We start from the raw sequence: 25191 nt of genomic DNA on the forward strand, positions 1-25191 counted from the left end.
CTTTGGAATCTGTGGCCTTGATGCAAGAATCTTATTGTATTCCTCTTCAATAAAGAAATAAGTTTCGTCATGATATTTACCCCTTTGGGATATTAGCTCCTTGATGAACCGATCATAGATTGGCATTCCTTTGAGCACATCGGTGATCGGCAAGTTAACTGAGACGTTTTTCATCATTTTTTGAAACTTTTTGTATTGAGCCGCCAACTTGTCCTTCTTTAAAGCTTTTGGATATGGCACCGATCTCGTCGCCTTTGAAGACTCATCACCCTTTTTCTTACCCGATTCATCATTACCTGCACCCTCGGTTGAGTTGACCTTTTCTTTACCCTTCTCCTTACTAACCCCGATTTCCTCTTCAACAAAACTTGGTAGTGATTCATGGGTTATAAAGGGTTGTGGATGGGGATCTTCAATCCCTTGAGTGGTTAAACCGCTTTGAGTGGTTATGGCGTTGACATTTTCGTTTCGATTTGGGTAGTCAGGGTTTTGGTTTGTGCTTTCGATAGGAATTACTCTTGTGTTGTTGTTTTGTTGGTTTTGGTTGTGTTGTCGATCGGGTTGACTTGAGTGTTTGAAGGTAAAGTTTCATGTGGTCTTTAGGCAACTTGATTTGAAAGTCTTCCAATGGCACTTTCAAGGTTTTGAAATGAGGCTTGTTGGTTTCGTATTTATTGCTTCAAGAGCTCATTCTCTTTCATTAGGAAAGTTTCGGTTGATTCTACCTTCTTGATATAGTTTTGCATGATTGCTTCTAAATTCTTCGAAGGTTGGGATTGTTGAGTGTTTTGTTAAAGTTGTTGATTGTAACCTTGGTTATTTTATGGTTGACTATAACCTTGGTTGTTTTGATAATTCAAATTGGCTTGGTTGTTATAAGGTTGATTGTTGTAAGGTTGCTGGTTTTGGTATTGGAAGTTGTTGTTCCAGTTTTGGTTATAGTTGTTGTTGTAACCTTGGTTTCGGTTTGCAAATCCAGACGGTGTATTGGTTTGGTTGTTGAATGAAACTTGCTTTTCATTAGGATTGTAGTAGCCTTGGTTCGATGTTCCTCTCCATTGATAGTTTTGATTACTCACGTAGTTCACATGAGCATCCGAATTTATGGGAATGTCATCTAGATCAACATGATTGCATTGAGTAATTTGAGGACAATTTTTCGTGAGATGTGGACCCTCGCATCATTGACAACCTACTTGCATTGCGACTATCGTTTGTTGAAGCTTCTTCAATTCTTTCCCATACATTTGAAATTGATTGTTCAAGCTTGCAAGCGTCACTTGCCCATTATCACACTCAATTTGTGCTACACTTTTCCTTGTCAAATCTCGCGGTGAAGGTGCCCATCCATATGTGTTAACCGAGATGTCTTCTAACAAAATTTCGGCCGCATTTGGTGATTTATACATAAATACCCCACCGGATGAGGAATTAAGATATTGCTTCTTCAAAACATTAGTACCTCGGTAGAATGTGTTGATGTACTCATTCTTCATCAAACCGTGCGGTGGGCAAGCTCTTAGCATCTTCTTGAATCGTACCCACGCATCATACAAAGACTCATCACCCCATTGGGTGAATCCATTAATCTCCATTCTAAGTCCTTCTACTTTTGAAGGTGGAAAGAAGTGATTGATAAACTCATTGGTAAAATCTTGAAAAGTTCTTATGGTATCGGATGGTAATTCCTTAACCAAACTTTCGCTTCTTCTTGAAGTGTAAAGGGGAATGCCCTTAACTTAAAAGCGTCATCGGTGACATCCTTGTTTTTATAGATATCACAAAGATCATTAAAATTTTGGATGTGTTCGAACGGATTCTCTTCTATTAACCCATGAAAGAACGTGTCTTTGATCATCGTGAAAAAGTTGCCCTCAATCTTCCAATTATCTGCTCCAATTGGTGATTTTGTAATAGCTGGTGCTATCATCGTTGGTGCCACTAATCTAGCATTCCACATCGGCATGTCGTTTGGATCATTCAATAACTCTTGATTAATCGGTGGACCTTGGTTGATTGGATTACCCTCTTCATTATAAATCGGTTGACCGTTTGGATCCATGTCTTCTAAACAAAATGGCAAAACCTTAAAATTTCTACTTAATACCCGTTCTTCTCTACGCTTATAAACCTCGTGCACGTGTCTTTCTGGATCGGAGAATGGATGTGTGAACTCTTAATCCTTGTGGGACCTTGTTTTCATACACCAAAGGTACCTATCCTTCAATCACAACACAAACACAAGCGGTTTTCCAAACAAAAATAATATATAAAACACGAAAAGTAACTTTCGTAAGGGTAAACCCCTACTAAAGGATTGAACAATTAAAAGTTTAAACCAAATATCCAACTAAGCTAACCGCTCCCCGCAGCGGCGCCAAGAAAGTATTGATGTGTTGCGTGATATGCATCTTTTACCCTCTAAATTTATATATGATTCAAACACTACAAATAAGCACACACAACTAACGAGCACTTAGAACCCGGTTATTATAGAACTTCAATGTAAGTATTCATATCAAGTTCATCCCAAGAGAGCGGTGTAAGTCGAATATTTGAAACTATCAATTGTCCTAGAGTTTGTTTGATTAGAGGGTTTTGATTGATTTTGATCAACAACTAAAACATGCACAATTAAAGAAACTTAAACTTAACAAGTAAACTAGTAGCAAGTAAAAAGTAATGAAATAGTAAAAACTTAAATCAAATTAACTAAGTAGTGTTCACTTATCTAATCATCTCTATGCTTGGATTGCCCCGTTTTATCCAAATTGCTATCGCACTAGTTGTTGAACTATTAAATGTTTAGAATTACTACCAAACCTTAAATCAAATAACACTCCGCGAATTCACATAAGTATTGTATTCTAAGATCAAGTTAAGCATGATAGGTTATTGAGATTATGCTTGGGTTGAAATCACTTAAAACCCTCCAACTATCGAAATCACTTAAGATAATCGGCACTACTATGTTAACTAAAGGCCAATTGAAAACCAACCTAGATCAAGAACACAATCACCTGAAATTCTTAAGCTAGTTGTCTAGGTCACTCAAGGTGTTGAAGCACACATTGATTCATTTCTCAAATCACTAAAAGAGCTACTCAACATATGTAATCAAAGTAAAGCCTAAAACAAACTCATATCAATGGTTCTTTAGCTAACACAATAACACATGGTCATGTAATTTATTCAAACAATATCATTCAATTGATTTTGGTGCAAACACTTACATTAGAGATTCATAGATAAGCAAACACAAGAGATTTAGCCAATTATGGCTAAGATTAAACTAATAATAAGCATAGAAACATAAACAATCATCATCTTAAAGTTATTACAAGCAATAGATTCAAAATATGTAAAGGAAAGTAGAGATTACAACCCAAAATGCAAAAGGTGAAGATCTAGAGTCAATCTATGATGAACCTTGAGCTAGCTTCCTTGAATCCACCTTCAAACACCAATCGATGATGAAATTAGGGTTTTGTAAGTGAAATTCGGAGTTGGAATAGCTGCTCTCTAAAGATACACCAAGACTCCTAAAAAATAACCTAATTTTGTTCCTTTTATAGTGCTGAAAATCTGGGCTGAAATAGTGACAGGAGCGCCGCTTTTGACTCAGGAGCGGCGCTTTTGGCTTAAGTGAGGAACGACGCTTTTGGTCAGGAATGCCACTTTTGGCTTCTTTCAGGGCGGCGCTTTTGCTTTTTGGAGTGCCGCTTTTAGCTGGATAGGAGCGGCGCTTTTGGCTGTAGGAACAGCGCTTCTGGCCACTGGTGGAAAATGGAGCCAAAACGTGCATAAGAACGTCGCTTTTGAGGTAGGTGCGGCGCTTTTTCTTTGATGCTGAGTTCTGCACTTGTCATTTTCTTAGCCACTTTTGATCATGATTTGGTCAATTTTATACCAAATCAAGTCCTTAGCCCCCAAATTGCCATTTAGCTCAATAGCACACAAAATAGGCTCCGAGATTGTCAAAAACCGAACAAAGTGAGGGAGATATCGCGAGATAAAACATGTATAAATGGAACGATATCAGAGGTCAACTGAGGAAATGGAGGTTGGGTTCATATCCCATTGTCTGTGTACTGATTCAACATGAAGGACTATCGGTAGACTCTAGCCCGATCAGCTAGGGTAGTGTCCTGTACAAGTCGCCGATCCTTGTATTGTTTGTACTTGTATGCTAGTTGGTTGATTGCATATTTGTAGTGTTGTTGATTCCATTCACTTAGCGTTGTGCTAACTACCCCACATTTCTACCCTTGCAGGTTCAGGTACTGACGTTTGGATGGGTGTTAGTGATTGAAGACATGTTTGATGAGCGAACTCTGACGTAGACTTTTGTAACATGTATTTTGTAATAAGTAATACCATTTGTAAACGTCAAACACTATGACATGGATTTATGTAATAATGTGACTATTGTTGTGTTTAATAAATTAATCGTCTTTAGCTGTGAGTTAAAAAAATGGTCGGTGTTTCACACAAGGATACTTACCTGAATGCGGATACAATATCAAGCAGCTCTGCGTTGATACGGGGAGTTGCATAGACATAAAGTGTGAACATTGGTACGACGAGCTCTCATTCAGAGTTAACTCAAATTTGGAAGCATGGAATGAACATTTCTACGGACTCTCTGGTGAACCCACTCGGTCCTTGGAAACCCATGAGGTTGAACTTCGACTCAAGGATGACCTGGATAGGGAGATGGATCAAACGATAAAGTTACAATTCAACATAGTACGCGCCTCTTCTACTTATGATGTGCTACCAGGGAACCCGTCACTTCAAACGTTCAGCATAATACTTTCCATCGTTCATGGCTTGATCAAGTTCCCTACTAAGACTAGAATCACCACGATAGCATCAAATCCTCAAGAAAGTGACGACTTGTGCAATTCATGTTTTACTCACATGAATTTAATAATTACAGGATAACTTGAATACACTCGCCATAAGTGGTTGTTTGACTTACCTACATAAAAACTCTTAAAATGTGCAACCAGTTTTACGCGCATACCGCATTTAAATGAGCACAATCTTGTATGTCCGAAACATAAGACGCATATGAAAATGCATGATCCATAAGCACACACACTCATTGATCTACAAAACAATAAACTGGAATGAATAGGTTTTGAAAATTCAAACGATGGGAAAGGGTAAAGATGAAGATGGCGGCCCTTCAGCGGCTGTAGCAAGAGAAAGGGAAGATGAAGAAGAGGGATGCTCGGATGTACGTTGAGTACCCAGATTACAAGGACAGGTGGTTCAAGGAGTTTCGCTGTCAGTTTAGATTACCTTAAAAGTAAGCGCAAATTGTTTGAGCGCACGATATAACTTTGTAATTGAAGTAACGAGCAGTTTATAATAGCAATTATAACCACTAAAAGTGAACTATTAACGTTATCAAGTTATTATCTGCGAAAAGATCTGTGCCATGTATCAATTTAAGGTAGCTTTCTAAATGGAAACCGGTGTGTACGGTTATATACCTGACGCATCTCTGCCTTTGAAGAGATGTTTTCTCTGACTTCTATGCGGCATAAGCCTGTTTGACGATGGGCTAGACATTATTACCAGAGGATGACGGACATTGAGTTATCCTAGTACCACTCATGCATTACTTGAGATCTACTAGTCATGACTATAAGCGATAGGGTTGGTCGCTCTTGACATCAATCCTAAGTGTTGGTGCACTTAGAAGACTCTCGATACGCAAACTCGGGTGCAGAATCTAAGTATATACTATGTTCAAAACAGTATATATGAAGATGGTGCACTGACATGACTTAAGTATAATAACGATTAATATTAAATTTTACTTATGCCCAACACAATGCGTGATTATTTTCAAAAGAATTTTTACGCGCATGATCCTTAGTACAAGTACTTTACGGGCAAAGTGATTCAAACGCGAATTGAAATCTAGTATTCGAGCACTATCTCATAAACACTATGCGTGACATTGATCTATAACTCAATACATTTTTTATAACATTAACATATTCGTGATAAAAAGCATATTGACGGAAGTATAAATCACAAAAGGCTACAACTTAACGAATGAACAACATGCTTGATCACTGCGGACGCGCCAATTAATAAATTAAGATAATTCGCGCACAACAAGGATTTGACTTGCATGAACGTAAGTTAAATGCCGATATGGTTTGTAATTATCCCATGTTGCTTACAAATACAAATCACGACATAACCTCGTCATGACACAAACAACAAATATACAATGCAAAGGAGTATAAAGAACGACAACTTTTTATTTCATTTTTATATTAAGTCCTGATGCGCGTACAGAAAATTGAAATTAAAATTATAGTTGGGCACTAAGTATATGTTGAGCATCTGCATTAGGATCCTTGGATAGTTCTCTATGCATGAGATCATCACATTTTCCAAATATGTTAAGGCAGCCCTTGTTCGGCAACAAGACGAGGAGAAACTTTCTTGGTAAGAAGGGGGTTGAGAGTATAATGAACCTAGATCCGCTTCCCGATAGCCTCCCAAAACCTACACATCTCTGCCACTCTAATTACAAGGGTAGCCTTGTTAAAAAGTGTGTGCACAAATGAAGAGTTACATGTGCGGGCTAAAAAAGTCGGGAGGAATGCTCCTCAGCAGCCTCCTCAGCTACCTTAGAAAGATTGGCCTTGGGTGATTCTTGGTCAGCCAACAACTGATCTTTCTCGGCCCTAACAACATCAAGCTCTCGAACCAGAGCAACCTTATCATGCGTCACTAAAGTGGTGGTGCCCTCGGCATTGGCGTATGATTTTTGCGCCGTCTCAAGCTCATCACCCAGCCCAATCAACCTGTCGCGTGCCTCCTGAACATCCAGAGCCTCATGTTCAGAGCTGGCGCCCCCATTAAAGCTGCATGTTTGGTTTTGATCTAGTAGTAGTCGCGCGTGAAATTAACAACAGACATTTGGATATACACGTGCAACTACGCCTCCGGGGTCATTTCAAAATAGGAAAGTGCACCAGTAGGCACCATCTTAGCCATAAAATTGAGCTGCGACGTAGCCACGTCTCCAGGTATGTCCAAATATTCCCTGACACGATTATACTGCAAAATATTATTAGCACGCAGAGAAGAGTTAGGGCGCGGCGACCGATCCTCCTCGCCATTACCTTCAACATGTTCCAGCAAAACAGAAATAAACACAAAGTTACTAAACTACGTATAGAATTGTAAGCGCAATAAGATATAATAATAAATGCGCAAACTGTGACTTACCAGTTTTCTTCTTCTTGCGGGACTTTTCCTTCCCCTTATCCAAATTCTTGCGCTTCTTCTTTTTCTTCGAAGCTTCCGAACATAAGGACCTCAGTATGAGCATCAGGAAGGGTGGAAACTTCGGCATCTTGATTTCCGACTTGGCCTCGGTTTCCGGCATCAGTGTTCTGGCTAGCCAGACCCCACCTTCAACACTAGCACTTCCACATTCAATATTTGAAGGAGTCTCATTACCATCGCCCGCGCCACCACTACCAGTGTCAGGGTTGCCTACATGTTTGGCGACAATCTCCTTAAGATCCTCATCATCCATGAGGTTAACAATCGGCACAACTGTAAAGCAAGAAAAAGCTAAGGTCGGCGCAAAATAACTTACATACATAATATGGAAAACATGTACATGTACGCTTCCAAACATACCCCATCCACGACTCTTTAGAATGGGCGCAATGCGCGGTTGGGTACAAACTACAGACACAGCTGACCCTCAAAATATCATTTTCATATATGCGCAATGTGAGCTACCTATCAACACAAAGATCGTATATACACTTTTCAGCAGATGTCATTGCTGGTTTCTTATTCAAGTTTTTATTAACACCAAAATGCCATCTTGACACCTCGGCACACGAGTCAGTTTAAGGAATTATCAACCAAGAAAAACGAATTTTTTCATTTTTCGCGCATACCGGCTTTTGTGGGAGCCATGAACCGTACACGCTTAAGGAAAGAATACCAACCGTTTTCATGCGCCTGATAACTAGACACATTTTGAAACAAATTGACGGTAGGAAAAAATTGTGGCCGTTACACCACATTTCAAAATACGAAATATGGAAAGCACTATACGGGTGGAATTGCCCAACACCGACTCCAAAATAATGGAGAACCGACAAAAAAATTTGTAGAAGGATAATGGACGTTCTCGTACTGCATAACTTTTGCGTAAACCGCAACCTTTTTTGGGGATGGCTCATTGGCGTGCTAATTACAGCATGGCGTCACAAGATGAAGCGCACCTGTAGAAGGATACCAAGTATTAAGAATCTCAACAACAGAAGTAGAGGGAGACATTGTTTCACAATAAACAAAAATTAAAGTTTAAGAACATAAGGAAGAGCAAATGGTAACCTGATGATGGTGAAACCGACGGAATCAGACTTGTCAAAAAGAAAATGCGCTAAAATAATACGAGAGAACTGGGTGTAAAATCGTGAATGGTAATAATTTTATAAAGAAAGAAATGGGGTATTTATAAGAGAGAAGAATTTGAAATGGCATCTAAAAGAAGGTACAAAGGGCGGTTAAGAAAAGGATACATCATAGCCGCACACGTGTCAAAATTCGGGTGGAAATAGACACAACAATTGGCAGAGATGGGAAGGGTGACAGTTGAGTTGATGGATTGGCATCCTGACACAAGCCGAAAAAGTAACGTTGCATTAAATGCTCACCACCATTTTCACTCACTTATTTTTCTATCTTTTTCAATAATTATATTAACGTAAGATTGAGTTCCATATCACGCACAAGATTTACGCATAATATCGAACTGGGGGAATTTAATGATGCGCATACCCACATAGGCTACATGCATGCATCGCACGTGGCCACCACGTGATTATATTGATGTTATTAACTAAGCAATTCAATGGAACTTATGCGTGAAATAATAATTTGCGTGTATACATAGCCAGCGCATGAAATTGCGCAGTCTCGGGGTATACAGAACAAGGAATGGTTGAAGCACAAATAAACAAAAAGACACCACATATGGTTGGCACGACTTCAACACTGTATAATGGCCAAATAGTATAGCAGTCTGCCAGATGGCGACAACAAGCCGTTAGGAGACAACATTAAGAGACAACATGTACCTTTTTCAGCTTTATTGCATAAAAGGGCAAAAGAATGTTCTCAGAACAAAGAAGTTCACCTATAAACTGAGTGTCTAATCCTTATTTCAACACACATTGAATACATACATCCCACATAAGATATAATTACACTCATCTTCATATAGTCATCTGGTGTTTTACCCGCGCTACCGAACTCAACAGCATCTTAATCTACACTTACTATTATAGGTAACTTCTATGAACATAAACCCTAAACACTACCCTTAAGCCATCAATATCGGCCAACCCGAATGATAGTGAGTCGACGTTTAACCACCCTGGTAAGATCATCATCTCACACTAGGATTATTCATGGTACACCGGATCGGAGAGCTAAACTAGAATGACCGTTAAATCCTCCTCTTTTGTTGACCAAGTGTGGACCGAACCCTTGGATCTATTCCATCACTTGACTAATGTGGCGATATCGAATATATTCATCTTCATATGCATAATCACCACGTCTCTAAACACATAGATTCGTACGATCATAATAGGGCGTATTCACATTCATGGACTCATATAGTCACATTAATTGAGAGCATTATACCTTTAATGTATTCATGACGTATCACCAATGATAGTAGCTAACCCCTAAATGAGGTGATGACACTCATATTTATAGTGCTTGAGAACTCAATGTCACACGCGTTCTAACCATGCGCTATCTTATTTAATACGCGTATCCTTATTGCGCAATATGTTGCACAAATTCGTATGTGCAATCGCACATACGATCACTGTACACAAACAAATCAACCCGAAAAATTTGTAATAATCATGGTTTATGCGTAGGGGTTTCGCTAATGTTTTTTGTGGTTAACAAATTTTGTAGTCGTAAAGTATATATCTTGAAAAATCTGTAATTTCAAAATATTTAAAATGAATATAAAATTAATATACAAAATAACTTCTTTGGTAATGTTCCGATTCAAACTTTAAATTAAAAAAAAAAAAACAAAAAAAAAAACTTAATTTGTTACTTAAAGAGTTCAAAAAAATAATTATTGTCTCTAATTTTTTGAGTATGTGATGTGATGTGAGTTCTTAGTATGAATATGTGCTTTGATTTTGTCTCTTTTTTAATTTTGAGTTTGAGTTTGTAGGTTAAATTTGTATTAGCATATTGGGCAAATTCCATTTTAAGGTAACTATTCTATCCACTTTTTCTATTATAGGTAATCTATTTCACTTTGCATCACTTAAAAAGTAACTAATCAAAAGTTAATCAAAAAGAGGGTGTCGTTAACTTTGTTAACTTTCTCAGTTAAATGTCAACTTTGCATAACATGTAAAGTCCTTTATTAACCAACGTTTAAAACTCGCAATTTCGACGCACGTTTTCGACGAGCGATTCCGACAGGCGTTTTCGAAGCGCGTTTTCTAAGGCGAGTTTTCCGAGGCGCTTTTTTTACCAAAGTTTTCTACCAGCGTTCTCGAGGCGCGTTTTCAACTCGCGATTTCGACGCGCGTTTTCGAAGCGCGTCGAAATCGTGTTTCGAGAACACGTCTCGAAACCGCGCCTCGAAAACGCGCATAGAATTTCGTGAGTTGAAAACGCGTCTCGAAAACGCGCATCGAAAAACGGGTCTCGTAAGCGCGCCTCAAAAACGCTCGTCGAAAACGCATGTCGAAATTGCTCGTTGAAAAAGTGCGTTGAAATCGCGAGTTGAAAACGTTGATCGATAAAGGACTTGACATGTTATGCAAAGTTGACACTTAACTAAGAAAGTTAACAAAAGTTATCTTTAAATGTTATGCAAACTTTTGATAACGTACTCTTTTAAATGATGTAAAGTGAAATAGATTAACTATAATAGAAAAATTGGGTAAAATAGTTACCTTTAAATGGAATTTGCCCTAACATATTCATTCAATTTTTTTTATAACTACTTCTTGCTTAATTATAGTGTACATACATAAAAAGTTATGTACGTAACTATTATTTATCTCATTTAGAGTGGCTGATATAAAATTATAAGATTTTTAGACACCTTAATGATTGGTGTTACGACTATGTTAATGATTTAACCTTTACAAATGTCGTTATAAAATTGCAATATATATATATATATATATATATATATATATATATATATATATATATATATATATATATATATATATATATAAGAGAGTTTAAAATAGATGACTTGTCATTATGAGCTTAATTATAGAATATTATGCCAAGTGTTAATTTACATGTTCATATCACAATTATTATTATGAATATTAATTAACTTTTAATAATTTGATATTAGTAATTAATGATTAATGAAATTAATTAAATCAAAGGCCATAAACCTATCCCTTTAAAACTTGGAACAGTCAAGAAATATTTATACAGTCAAACGTATTTTTAGGTAAAGAAAATATAAATATAATATAAATTATAAGTGATAGTAATTGATACTACTACGTATATTGATGTATATTGATAGAGAAAAAAGGCTGACAAGTATAAAATGGAACATAGTTAAAATCAACTTTGTATATACTACCTAGCTATTACACGGTATGTATTTATGGCTACTACACTTGAGTTATATACACTACCTAGCTATTACACAGTATGTATTTATGGCTACTACACTTTAGTTATAGTTATAACTAATGTTGTATTGACATTATAGCTATAACTAATGTTGTACTGTTAGTTCTCTATTGTGTGTTGAAATCACGCGTCATCAAACTTCATAGATGATATTATCTAGATTGGGATTAGTGATTCAATTCCAAAGCGACATTTAATTTGGAAATTTTTTTAACACAAAACGTCAACCCAACCTTCAGTTATATATATATATATATATATATATATATATATATATATATATATATATATATATATATATATATATATATATATATATATATATATATATATATATATATAATAATGCATACAAGAGGATGCATACCAAGACTATTGTTGTATACAAATTGTTTATCATTTAAAATGATTGAGGCTCTTTTATTACATTATTCAAAGCATTCACATATCTATTGTTTTAATAAAATTGAGCACCTGGTATTATCTATTTCAGGTTTGAAATGTTGAGGACTTAATGAGCCTATGATATGCATGATTGCATGAACCAACTATTGGGTCGTTGACATATATAATTAGATATAACTAAATACTTGTATTTGAACGAATATTTATATCATATTTTTTTATAAACTATAATGTTTCCTTAGTACTCCGTAATATATAGGCTTTTAGTGTTGCACTTCCTCATAGAATATAAAATTTACCTCTATATATAACTAATTTAATTTGAAACGGTTTTTGAGCAACCGTGCAATGTACGGGCTCAAAACCTAGTATTAAATATATATTGTGTTATAATTAACTCATTTATTAAGTGAATTTAATGTTTCTTTATCTTATTATACTTAAATTCACTTAAATTAGTTAATTATAACACAATATATATTTGATATAAGCTTCTTATATATGAATATAATTTGCTTGCTTTAAAAAAAAAAAAATTTGTCAAACCCTACTTCACGTAATCGGCCTCTTCCGCTTTTAATTATTTCCACCAAGTTATCCACCCCTTAAATTAATTGAACAACCCTTTTTAAATTTTATTTCTGAAGCAATGAAAGATGTTTTCAATTGACCCCTAAATCTAAATTTAATTTCTGAAGCCTTTTGCAAACGAAACCCATTCCATTTTCATTTTAAGTGCGTGTACACCACGAACCAATCAAAATAACGTGAAGTGCGCGGCATCTTTTGGACTATCTCGAGACTCCCCGATTAAAATATTGACTAGTCACCTAACCTGCGCGTGAGACATAAACGCATGTAATCAGTTAGGGTTTTGATTTTTGGTAATTGCTAATAACAAACGTCTAGCACTCACTATTTATTGACGTGGCAAATATTTATTGGTTTCTGTTCGCATACTTTACCCGTTCACTGTGTGTTCTCCTCTGTATATATACATTATATTACTTTAAATATAAATATAAATATATATATATATATATATATATATATATATATATATATATATATATATATATATATATATTTCTATTTCTATTCTATGTCTATTTCTATACTTCATATTCATATACTAATATTTTATTTATTATTTTTTTACAAATTTTGTTAAGTTTAAGATAGACTATGATAGCTCAGTTGCCTTTTATACTCCGTATTAATTAAGCGTTATATGTTATAGTATTTGTTTAGATTTGTATATCGTGTTAATGTCTTATAAATTACGGAGTAATTTACTTTTATTTTCAAAATAGGTTCAAATAACTTACTTATAGGATAAATAAAGATAAATTTATAAATAACTTATTATACTTATTGCGCAATAAAGTAGTACTTTCACTTTTTATATTCTTAATCTAATTAAGTTTATATGGAATTTTTTTATATTTACAATTTACATGTAATAAAAAAAAGAAATGCAATTATTTGTTAATTTATTATAATTATTAAAAATGTAGATAGTCTTATTGAGAAAATAAAAGTAATACATTAATAATAAGGGATTGAATTGAACTACTATAAAAAAAGGGATAAAAGTATTACGGAATATATCAATATCAATAAATAAAAAACCTCAGTGTCTCTCTCTCTCTCTCTATAAGACACACTAGCTCATTTCTCTCACTATATGGTTAATTTTCTCTTTCTATAAATCGCTGAAACCTAAAGTGGGTGACGACTAGGGTTTTCGGAGGATTCTCGCTCTAATTACTCAAAATCAGCTCTAAATCTGTAAGTAATTTTTAAGTTTTAAGATTCGGCTTTTGATTATGGATCTAGTGATTGTAGTTTTATGTTTTTTGGTTGATGAAATCGAGTTCAGATCTAATTGTCGGTATTTTTAATTTTTTTTGTTATCCTTTGTTTTTTTTTTTAAATACACCAGTTATAGCTTATGATCTGAACTCATTTTCATCAAAGTTTATTGCTTTATTTAATTTAATTAAAACTGTTGATTTTGTTGAACTGAGTTTATATCCTTTATGGGGGTTTGTTTGTTTGTTATATGTATATATCTATTCTATCTATATCTATATATCTTGAATGAAGTTTATATTAGCTTAATTAATTAATTATCTTTATATCTGAACTTGTAAATTATGAATTGTTATGTTTTAACTAGTTGTACGTATTATAAACCTAAATTCGTTGTGTATATATATGTATAAATTTGTGTGGATGAAATGGTGTGGTGATTAATTGTGAATTTGGGATAAAATCGCATTAAATTTGAATTGTGTTTTCTCGAAAAATGTAAAAGTTTTATCCTTTTTATTTACTTTTTTTTTTTTTTTTTTTTTTGTAGTGGGAGCGGGGGAGTAGGATAAAACCCTAATTGTTAGGTTGACTTGATGATGTATTATGTCGGTTTTATGTTGACTACATCCAGCTGTATACAGATGCTTACTATTTCAGCTTAAATTACTACTATCTTGCTGTTTCATTTCATTTCTAGGGTTGGTTCATCCCATTAACTAATGGAAAGTTCCAATTTCGATGTTAAATTTGCAAACTTTTTTGGTTTTTGGTAGTTGAATTTGAGCTAAACCCTACAGTAAGAAACCTTTGGTTGTTGTACAACATGTGATACTCCCTAGTTTTGTTGGTTTGTTTTAAGTTTTAACTTATTATTTCTAATTTCTGTTTTCTATTTCTATTTATATTTATATATTTATTTATATTTATATGTATGCTATTAAAATGAGCTTATGTAACTGATATCTACTTTTAACTTAAGGATTTTTCTTATGAGTCATTAAGACATTCGGATATGCATAAGGCTGCTTATACATTCAAAATTATTAACCACTTCATAAATATAACCGACTCGTGTACTACTATTTTATGCGTATGTTTAATTCTTAATGACAGCCCTAAGAGCTATCATTAGAAAATTTCTAAGTTTAATTACTATTCAGTTTCATTGTGCATAATTTGTTATAATGCTATATATGATGTGCTTATAGTGAAGTATTAGTGTGCCTATTATGTTTATATATTGTGTGCTTATCATGAATTGATTGTGAACATGTAAGACCATTTTACTCATGTTTAGAGTTCCGATTTGGAGAACGTTATCAAGCGCATGTCACCATTTATTCATGTCACTTGATGTCGTACGCGCGCGCTGTATTTTTTTTTTTTTTTTTTAATTTATCATTTCTATTAGTCTTTGTCTATGATATGTTATTGACGATGCATGCATGGTTGAAAGAAGCATTAGTCGTATTTCACTTTGCATTTAACAACACTTGGTGCTATATTTGTGACATGCAGTGCTATTCGAACCATGAATAGTAATGATGAGACGAGCATTGTATCGGTAGATGCTGATGGAATCGTCGAGGGATGTCGAAATTATGCTGTTTCCGTACTTAATAACTCGACTAACCGTTCAACTGTTAAAATTGATTCGTTAAGTATCAACCTTGGCATTATCAAGGAGAAGGTTTCTGTCCAAAAGTGTAGGCATTTTTCGATACGGTAAGTCTTACATTTTGCTTAATTAGCATGCTCAGGCACAAGTTAGTAGGCTGCCATATGTGTCGATTTATAGAAAGTATATGTATGCTTTACATTTATTTGGTTGCTAGTTTTTGATAAGAAATGTTATTCTTTGCGTCTATTCGTATGTTACTACCTACTGTTTTGCTTTTAAAGAATTACTATCATGTAATATAAATCTAACACTTTTTGCAGTTAGCACATTCTTTGTTGTTATATATCCTTCAAATAAAATTGTATAGTATAATATTCTGTTAACTGTTTCTGATCCATATTCTATTACTACAATGTATGTATATTGTTATCAAGGTTGCAAAAATCGCTACTCGGTGAGTACTCGGTCGGGACTTTTCAGATGTTGACCAGAAGTATTTGGGGAGTACTTGAATGTTGACAATGTTTTGACCGATTCTCTGAGTAATCGCGAGTTTTGGCCGAGCGTGACTGTGTTTTGACCGTGTTTGACCGTATTTGACCGTGTTTGACCGAGTTTGATCAAGTTGCAAAAATTGAGTACTCGCCGAGTAATTTCGAGTTCTGCTACACCGATTGTTATTCTATTGATCTTTGACCTATCAATTACTCCCTCCGTCCCTAATTTATTGTCAAGTATTGTATTGGGATGTCTCAAATTAATTGTCCACTTCTATAAATTATTAAAAGAATAAGAAGCTTAAGTTCTATTATGCCCTAAATGTATGTGGATAAGATTAAAGGAGAGAAAAAAAAGGTAAGGTAAAACTGGAAAGTAAACAAAAAGTACAAAGTTACAGTACTTTTATGACATTTCATTAAACTGTGTCTTTTGTCGGGGACAATTAATATGGGACGGAGGGAGTATTATTTTTCTCCTGATCTTCCTATGTCTTAAAATTGTTGTTGAGGTAACAAGAAACTTAATTTCTCAATCCTTTGTGTGCATATACACATTAAAGTTTTCAAGTATTCCCTATTTGACAATCTTTAATTGTGTGTGGTTTATCAGAGGTTATACTGCTGGGAGACGTGAAAATGGTAGCAGTAGGATCTTACGTTTTACAGAAGAACTTCCACCCATGGACATCCCCAATTTTAAATATTGGCTTTGTCAAGGGTGTTTGCAGTACAACGGAACTACAAACCCCTCTGCAAGCGGTTCACTCGAGACTCCATTTATTCGTGCGTGTGATCAATGTCGGGTCCGACCCGGTCCAACGTCTTGCACTACACAAGATCTTGCTGAAGTAGCAATCGTCCCTTTTGATGTGGGTACCTCAGGTTCAAAAGCTGTTGATCATAACACGGACGATGATGAAAGAGATTTTGTTGCTGATGACACTCGAGCTTCTCAAAAAATCGATGAACTTAATTCGGTCGACACTAATGTTTCTGCTGTACCTGATAAAAAAGTGAGCAATGATTTGAAAAATAATGAAGAACTTCAAGAAACAAGCTTAGTGAAGGAGACTGAAAGTAATCTTGTGAGTCAACCAATCGAATCGGGTCAGCAGAGTGATTGCCCAAATGGACACCCACGCCGAAAGGCTCGAAAAGTGCGTTTATTGAAGGAATTGCTGTGTGGAAAAGCAGAAATCCAGCAACAGAAAAAGGAAAACTCTTCTCCATTTGTGGCTGTTTCTACCCAAATTAAACGGAAAATGCTGCCTGATCATGATCATGATCATCATCATCATCATGGTGAGAGTCATCATGTTCAAGATCATGATCAGAATAAAAAAGTCAAGTCCTTTAATATGGGGAATGAAATCGGAATTGCAAAAAACAATGTAGTTGAACTTCGGACAGATCCTGTAGCTCGTGAAAATGGAGAAAGCCTTAATAAGTTTCAGTCGAATAAACCGAAAAGTAGTAATCTTGGTAAACATGGGAGTGATGCAATGACTGCTTGGCGATCGATATTCAGTGACATGGGCAGAACCGACAATCAAATTCCATCTTCTTACGGTGTATCTAAAGGCAGAGGAACCGAGCACTACTCCAACTTCATGGCCCCACCAAAACCCGATAAAAAGTTGAATGCTTTAAAGAAAATATCTACCAACAAACCTCATAAAAGTAAGTTTTTTGGAGAAGACTCAAGGAGGATGTTGAAAGATCATCAATCGGATACAGAGTTAGGGCTTGGTTTATCATTAAATTATGACCGACAAGAGCAAGTTCGATCTCTACCATTGCCACCGAATCGAACACCAAACCAAGATCAAAATAGAAAAGCCGGTTTCTTCTTGGGGGAATCAAGTAATTTTTCGAATTTGAAAGAAGGGTCGGTTCATGATGTCAGCAACAGATCACACCCTTCGACAACAGCAGTTTTACAGGAGCAACGATTGTATACACCGATCTCGTATGGGAATTGTTCTGGGCATCAGAAACTGGTACTATTTTGTAATTAAGTTGTGTGCTTATGTTCTTAATTTTTGTTTTAATGTGCATATGATTAAGTTGTATGTTGTTTATAGGATTTTTCTAATCCGAATAAAAGAACCAATGGAGTTAGAGGGTACTCAGACGTAACACGACCTCATAATCATCAAAGACAAGAGAATATGTTTTCGATCGGGAGGTCGGATGAGCGTGAAATTATCGAACTAATGGCGAAAAATCAATACGAGCGAAGTTTAGGTGAAAATAGGCCTCAGTTTTTACCGATTAGTAGCAATCAAAATGGGATTGTAGTACCAGGTTTTCGTAAGGTTAACATGAACGCAGGAACGTCACCATCGCATCATGAATATCTCACCATGATACGGCCGAGTAGCGAGAATGTGGGTCCTACCAATATAAGAAATCAAGGTTTTACGATGTTTGATGGGTTAACGCAGAGTCAGAAACAACCACCATCAAATGGGATGTGGATGCCGGAGTCTGCTCCTCCGAGACATTACGATTCACGTTATCAGCATGTATCTAATGGAAATAATAGAGGTGGGTCCCACACCCGTGTCTACAACCCAACTAATATGCAGGTTTTGGAAGCGTATAACAGTTGCAATAGCGGTTATCATCATAACGGAACAGTCAACATGCCATTTGGTCAAACGTATGCGACAAACATGGATAATGATAAGGGTAAGACCATGATTGACTTGGATCTAAACGTTGTGGCTCCAAATGCCGTTGAAGATCATAACTTTACAGAATCTTTAAATTTGAAAAATCCGAAGCATGTGGGTCCACTAGATTCTTCTTACGCTAATGATGCCATACCCGCAATGCAATTATTAAGTCTAATGGATGCAGGAAAGTCAAGTCAACCATTCAGTATGAATAGTCAAAAGCTCATACCAAAACCTCCTTCTCCTTGTTATGGTCAATGCAGGTCAACTGTGACCGGAAAAACAAACCCAATTGTCAACCCTCACGTTACATACTCGAGCTTGAGACCCGGAGTTCATAATCCCATTGGAACATCGTTTTCTAGTGTGTTTCAAAATGGTCAAAATGTTAAGATGAATTTTAGTCATGGTCAACAAGCTTATTATAAACCACAAGAGGATAAATCAAGAGGTTGCAGACCAGATGACTCGTATACGTTTCCTCTTCCATGGCATGCAACTGAAGATCGATATAAACAGGTCAACAGAGTATTTAGGTCAAGATTTGACTCTTCAGCAACTGAGATCTGCACGGTCAACTTAAACCCGGCCGATTTTAGCTTACCAGGACCCGAAAATATTTATATGATTGGTGTTGAAGATCTGAAATATAAGGGAAAATATGTATCAGGGAACACTAATGGACCAAAGAAGCAAAGATTAGACAAAGTGCATTAATGGACAATAGTAAAGTAAGTTTGTGATCGCCGAAAAGGCAGAGAGGTATGGGCGCGTATACTTAATATGCCGTAAACTTGAATAATAAGCTGTATATATCCTGAATTTCATTCGCGCTTTCTTGTAACAGTTCATAGATTTGAGTTCCTTTGTGACATTGCTGTTTGAGATATTTTGTTGTTTTATACTCAGATTTGACCGTGAGACTTTTCTTTTGTTGTTGTTGTTTATGCTTCAATCTAAGTTATGCAAGTATTGTTACTTCAATCAATAAATAGTTATTAAACTTATGTAGTTTGACCTTATGCTTGTTATTGTATACTACCTATATTGTGTTACATGTTACGTGTTACTCATATATAGCCAGACATTTGATGCAACCGGTGCTGTTTAAACTGAGCCGATCTGCAAGTTGCAGACTATCTGCAAATGAGATTTACTTGAATCATAACCTAACAATATTACAATTTATTGTTGATCAACAGAACCACTACGGCTTACTTAACTAAAGCGCATTTAGTCATGATTTCGAACTCCATTCCGTTGCTAATAGATTCATAATCGCTTGAACCTTGCATGATTTGACCCAAAAACCATTTGACAGGATCAAGGGGCTCAAATGGCATCCAAATAAATTTTATATGCACAAATTACTTGTAGATCATATGACTAAATAAATTTACTTTGCTGCGAAAAACATTTTTTATCATTAATTGAAAAATATGTACGACTAAAAGTGCTCCGAACCATGACAAGCTTCTTCACAGGGACATTAGTGCCACATCAGCACTTCCTCGTCAGGACTAACACAGGACTAAACACTACCAACCATGACATACTTCCTCATAAAAACTGGGACCCAATGTATTATTTTGATTAATCAAATGTACAAGCAAAGAAGCAAAAAGTACCACTTCCTATTCCAGTTTGTCCGTGCTCCATTGTGCTTGAGAAGGAAAGGAACAAGAGTGAGGCACCTAGGGCGGAAGAAGGGCGGCTTGATGGAGGCTTGGTGTCATCGGCGCCCTGCAGGGCGCGAGGGAGGGCGGGGGTGAAGAAGGTACTGATGGGAGCACTCTAAGAGTAATCTAGAAAATAAGTTATCTTGGATCTCTATATTGGAGATGATAATGTCGGCAGGGTGGTGTACATTCGCTTCAACTATGTATTTGGAATTGCAAATAAAACTGTTAGAATAAATGTCAAATTTGCTATTTTCCTACATTTTGAATGTCACTTTAACTTATAAAACTGTAACCAAAATTTTAAATGTCATTTTAACCTACAAAACAGTAACCAAAATTTGATAAAAGTAATCGTAAGTAATTACAAAATTTACGGGCCGTTCTCCAGAATGATTTATAATGTAGGTTAATACTTCAATGGCTTCATGAAACAATATTAGATTGAAAGATCAATTTGCACAAGATTAGACACCATAATGGATTCTCATTTGAGTCACCATGATTCATGAATTGAAATTTCATCAAGGTCTTATTGCCACTTGCATATACATATCAGCAATGAACAACCAAAACTCTGATTCAATAATCTTAAAATAAAGAGAGAAAAACGATCATTTCACCATAGCAAGATTTGAGAAAGCAGTAGAGACCTTTCCTCTACTGAAGAGGTGAAGTAATACAAGAACCATGTTCATGAAATTGAACAACAAAACACAATCAATTTGACTTGTCTGAAAATATAATCCTACAAGTTACAAATTCGACTTTTCCATTACTCAATTTCTAAGTTGCTAGTAGGATACATGATCAAAATGCACGACAGAATCTGCAAATTCCAACTTTAGCATGTCATCTAGCTACTATCATAGACTCTCACTTCCTATATGGATGAAACCTTCCACTACCACTGCTTCCACTATTACCATTATCGTACCCTTTACTACCATCATACCCGTATCCATATCCGTATCCAGATCCACCTCCAGCTGCCCTACCAAACCCCTTACCACCATACCCACCAGAACCTCCACTACCACTTCCATAACCACCCCTACCTCCGCCATAGCCAGCAGACCCGCCACCATAACCACTGTAACCAGCACCTGCATATCCAGCACCACCATACATAGGGCCACCAAACCCATACCCATACCCGTATCCACCATAACCAGGATAAAAACCCGCAGAGCTACTTCCATAGCCTCCCCCATAACCACCATCATAACCAGAATAACCACCACCATAATCATCATACCCTCTGTCTGCTTTTCCACCATATCCACCTCCATACCCAGATGAACCCCTACCAAAACCCCTTCCATAACCTCCACTGCCACTTCCATAACCACCACCACCACGGCGGGACCTGTTGTCATATGAGAAATCACCACCTCCTCTTTTTGGCTCAGCCCTTTTTACCTCCACCTATTATGATTGACATAATGACACCTTAGTAGCTTTTTAAACATTATAAGTATATAATATAATAACCGATTTTCAACTCATTAACATAGTATTAAGCACTTAAGCCTACAAATATATTTACTTACTTGTTTGCCTCCAAGTTCGTGAATTTGACCGTCATGGAAGATCTTATCAACAGCTTCTTCACTATCAAAAGTAACAAATCCAAAGCCTCTCGAACGTCCAGTGACATGATCTAGCATAATCTGATGCTCAATTACCTCGCCATAATTGGAGAAGTACTCTCTCATTTCATCTGTGCATCGAAGTTACAAATTAATAGACACAAATTCATGTTTTAACTTTTAAGATAACCGATATTAAAACATAACATTTTGATACCTTCTGATAGAGTCAATGGTATACCACCAACAAAGATTTTCTTCGTTCTTAATACCCCTCTACCACCCTGAGCATCGTCTCTAGGAACTGTCCTCTTCACTTCGACCTGAGTCAAGACCATATTATTAATTAAAAAAAAAAAAAGACGTGCATAACAATTACAGTTAACATCTGCAAAAGGTCACTTTCCTGACCAAAGAAACCAGATTAATACCCAACTGTTTTCATATGCTTTAAACCTCCTATATCCTTTCATCAAAATACACTGCTATGTATTCTAATAATATACTATGTACTTTCTGTAATTACATTAGTAAAAAAAAAAACCATTACAAGAGTAAAAATGGTGCAGGACGGTCAACAAACTTAGTCCAGCCCAATGTGTGTTGACCCATAAAACTCGCCTGTTACAGTTCTTCCTATACGTCTCATTTGATGTAATAAAATCAAAGACAAGTCCCTTACCGGTCTACCATCTATCACATGATCTTGTGCCAGGACTTTATCAGCGTCAGATGGGTCAGCAAATGTTACAAATCCAAATCCACGTGGTCGGCCAGTAATTTTATCCATCATTATCACAGAATCTGTTATTTCTCCATAGTTGCTGAAGTAATTGCTGAAAGCCTCTGGAAACAAGTGACAGAACTTAATGTTAGCAATCATGATGAAACAGCATATAAACACTCGTGATAATATAATTAAACCAATCAACTTATTTTGTTAGAAACTACAAATATGGAGCAAACATGTAATCGCTAAGAAAAAATCAGGCATAAGCAACTTTGTGCATAAACAAGGCTAGTGTGCAATGCGTTTGTAAATGATTATATCAAATTATTGCTACAAGGGATCACCCTCATCCTCATATTGTTCATCTTAATCTTTATGTGGTTCAAATAAAAGTACCATCTATATTTATCGGCAATAATACCTTGACAACACGTCATCAATAAATTGCCTCTAACATTACTCAATAATTATAAGAGATCACACATCCACACCCCATTCACGTGTTAGCTCTCTACTTTAGGTATGCTTGAGGCATAGCATATGGCAGGAGCATAAGCATATCTTCTATAAAGATAAACTCATATTTTTATCATTATTTGGCTAACATCTAATTCACGAGATTAATGAAATAAAAAACATAAGTTATTTATAGTAGCTTAAATAGCTAAGTACTTTTGCAGTTTTGCGCAACATTTCATTCCTAGAAACAAAACCTAGCAGCTTGCTCACCCCTATCATAATTTTTTTAAATACTTCTAATCAAATCAAACTATTAACATTCCAAGTAAACATATCATAATATTCTACTCTACACGAATAAAGACAAAAAAAATAATACGCATAATAACATAAAGACATTAAATTATAATCAACATACCTTCAGAAGTCTCCCAAGCAATTCCTCCCACAAAAAGCTTTCTATCACACAATAAAAATTTACAAAAGTTACTTTCAAACTCATAACACAATCTTCATCCTTTTTGTTTCTCATACATATCCTGTATAACCAAACATACTAATACTAATACTAATACTATACAATCAAACTTCTATCTCTCCCACTATTAAATCCAACACATCACTGTACATGAATTTCATCAATATCTATAGCTATACATATACTAAACATATCAATAACATTCACAAACCCTAATTATAACCAAATACACAAGCTATACTAATACTAATACTAAACAACAATAAACTAACCCTGCTGAAGAATCACGACTAGTATCATTGATTGAATGCCTTATAACATTAGCACCACTACCATCTACATTATTATTATCATCATATTCTTCATGATTTTGATTCGCCATGGTATTAAACTGTAGTTGCTCATCGTCGCCATTAACATACGGTCCATCCATTTTTTCGCGAAGTGTATACCTCTAATTTGTATAATTTGTCGATATCCTCTGCGTCTAAATATAAACCTGCAAATTAAATAAATAATAAGATTGAATTTCGTTTTGAGGCTGGGAGAAAGGGAAAACATGTGTACGTATGTGTATTTATATGCATAACCTGTAGAAGGAGATATGTTGAGTTTGTTGTTTAATTTGTAAGGAGGATTTTGATGGAAGAAATTAGGTTTTTGAAATAGATGATGATTTGAAAGAAACAGAAACCCTAATAAAAGTCGAAAGAAGATAGACGCCGCGTTGTTTAAAATCCCAGAATCGTTTTCTTTTTTTCAATAGTCTTTTTATCTTGACAAAAATATGGGCATAGTCCCTGTGGTTTACTTTTTTCACACGTAGTCCCTAAACTTTAACTTTCTTAATTGTAATCCCTCCATCACATGGCCGTCAGTTTGTTCCGTTAAATCATGACATCTTCCAAACATATGAGGGTATTTTTGTCAATTTACTTTTCTTCCCTTTCTTTCTTCACTGTCTTTTTCAAAAAACCATCTAAATAATAAAGCTGCAAATTAAAGTTGAAAACCATTACAAAATCAAAATTAAAAACGGTAATGATCTTTTGATGGCAACATTAAACACCTATTAAGATGCTCACCAAATCTTTGATTAGTGTTAGTTAATCATAAATTCAATGAATCAAACTATAATGAAAAGGAAAACTCTATTTTTAAAATAAAAAGCGTATCATTCAGATGCATATGTTATGTCGTATCCTACTAAACACATATTTCTTCGCATCCATATATCTTGTACCGAGTTCTCAAAGCAAACACTAGTAGCACTTTTATGAAGAAGAAAAAAACGATTTAGATGGCATTTTGAATTGGGAAAAAGTTGTGCCACCACTTCATACATCATCTAGTGGGTGATGTACAAGTTTTTCAGATAAGCACTGCCACTGGATATGGCATCTTTGTCACGTTTTTCACATCCATATGTGTCATCTCTGTAACCTCATCGAAAACTCGATTGATTATGTGCCACTAACCACCGTAGGTCCGACATTGGCATCTAACCAGA

General features: G+C 35.5%; 2 protein-coding genes and 1 non-coding gene across 4 annotated transcripts; 2 read left to right on the forward strand and 1 right to left on the reverse strand.

Annotated features, from left to right (window-relative positions):
* Positions 1-1497: 1497 nt before the first annotated feature.
* On the forward strand, positions 1498-1604 carry LOC139869710 (small nucleolar RNA R71). Its single transcript, XR_011766295.1, has one exon. It is a non-coding gene; the product is annotated as a small nucleolar RNA R71 (small nucleolar RNA).
* A 12176-nt stretch (positions 1605-13780) lies between these two features.
* Positions 13781-19723, forward strand: LOC139866696 (uncharacterized). Of its 2 annotated transcripts, none has more exons than XM_071854990.1 (4): positions 13781-13914; positions 15460-15666; positions 16673-18062; positions 18147-19723. In XM_071854990.1, the coding sequence occupies exons 2-4, from the start codon at positions 15473-15475 to the stop codon at positions 19458-19460; spliced, it is 2898 nt and encodes a 965-aa protein (XP_071711091.1). In that variant the 5' UTR covers positions 13781-13914; positions 15460-15472; the 3' UTR covers positions 19461-19723. The 2 variants fall into 2 exon arrangements, with proteins under 2 accessions (XP_071711091.1, XP_071711092.1); XM_071854991.1 differs by lacking the exon at positions 13781-13914 and adding an exon at positions 14529-14546.
* A 1379-nt stretch (positions 19724-21102) lies between these two features.
* On the reverse strand, positions 21103-24409 carry LOC139866445 (uncharacterized). The gene is made up of 7 exons (XM_071854681.1): positions 24272-24409; positions 23954-24180; positions 23622-23662; positions 22697-22860; positions 22232-22337; positions 21976-22145; positions 21103-21850 (listed from the first exon to the last, which is right to left on the reverse strand). The coding sequence occupies exons 2-7, from the start codon at positions 24112-24114 to the stop codon at positions 21299-21301; spliced, it is 1194 nt and encodes a 397-aa protein (XP_071710782.1). The 5' UTR covers positions 24115-24180; positions 24272-24409; the 3' UTR covers positions 21103-21298.
* Between the last annotated feature and the right edge of the window lie 782 nt (positions 24410-25191).

This window comes from Rutidosis leptorrhynchoides, chromosome 9 (assembly GCF_046630445.1).
Source record: "Rutidosis leptorrhynchoides isolate AG116_Rl617_1_P2 chromosome 9, CSIRO_AGI_Rlap_v1, whole genome shotgun sequence".
NCBI classification, from domain to species: Eukaryota; Viridiplantae; Streptophyta; class Magnoliopsida; order Asterales; family Asteraceae; genus Rutidosis; species Rutidosis leptorrhynchoides.

Coding starts and splice junctions, on each gene's coding strand:
- LOC139866696 (XM_071854990.1), top strand. CDS start 15,473: ATGAATAGTAATGATGAGACGAGCATTGTATCGGTAGATGCTGATGGA. Junction 15,667..16,672: donor TGTAGGCATTTTTCGATACG/GTAAGTCTTACA, acceptor GTGGTTTATCAG/AGGTTATACTGCTGGGAGAC. Junction 18,063..18,146: donor GTTCTGGGCATCAGAAACTG/GTACTATTTTGT, acceptor TGTTGTTTATAG/GATTTTTCTAATCCGAATAA.
- LOC139866445 (XM_071854681.1), bottom strand. CDS start 24,114: ATGGATGGACCGTATGTTAATGGCGACGATGAGCAACTACAGTTTAAT. Junction 22,861..23,621: donor TGCTTGGGAGACTTCTGAAG/GTATGTTGATTA, acceptor ACTTGTTTCCAG/AGGCTTTCAGCAATTACTTC. Junction 22,338..22,696: donor ATGTGATAGATGGTAGACCG/GTAAGGGACTTG, acceptor GTCTTGACTCAG/GTCGAAGTGAAGAGGACAGT.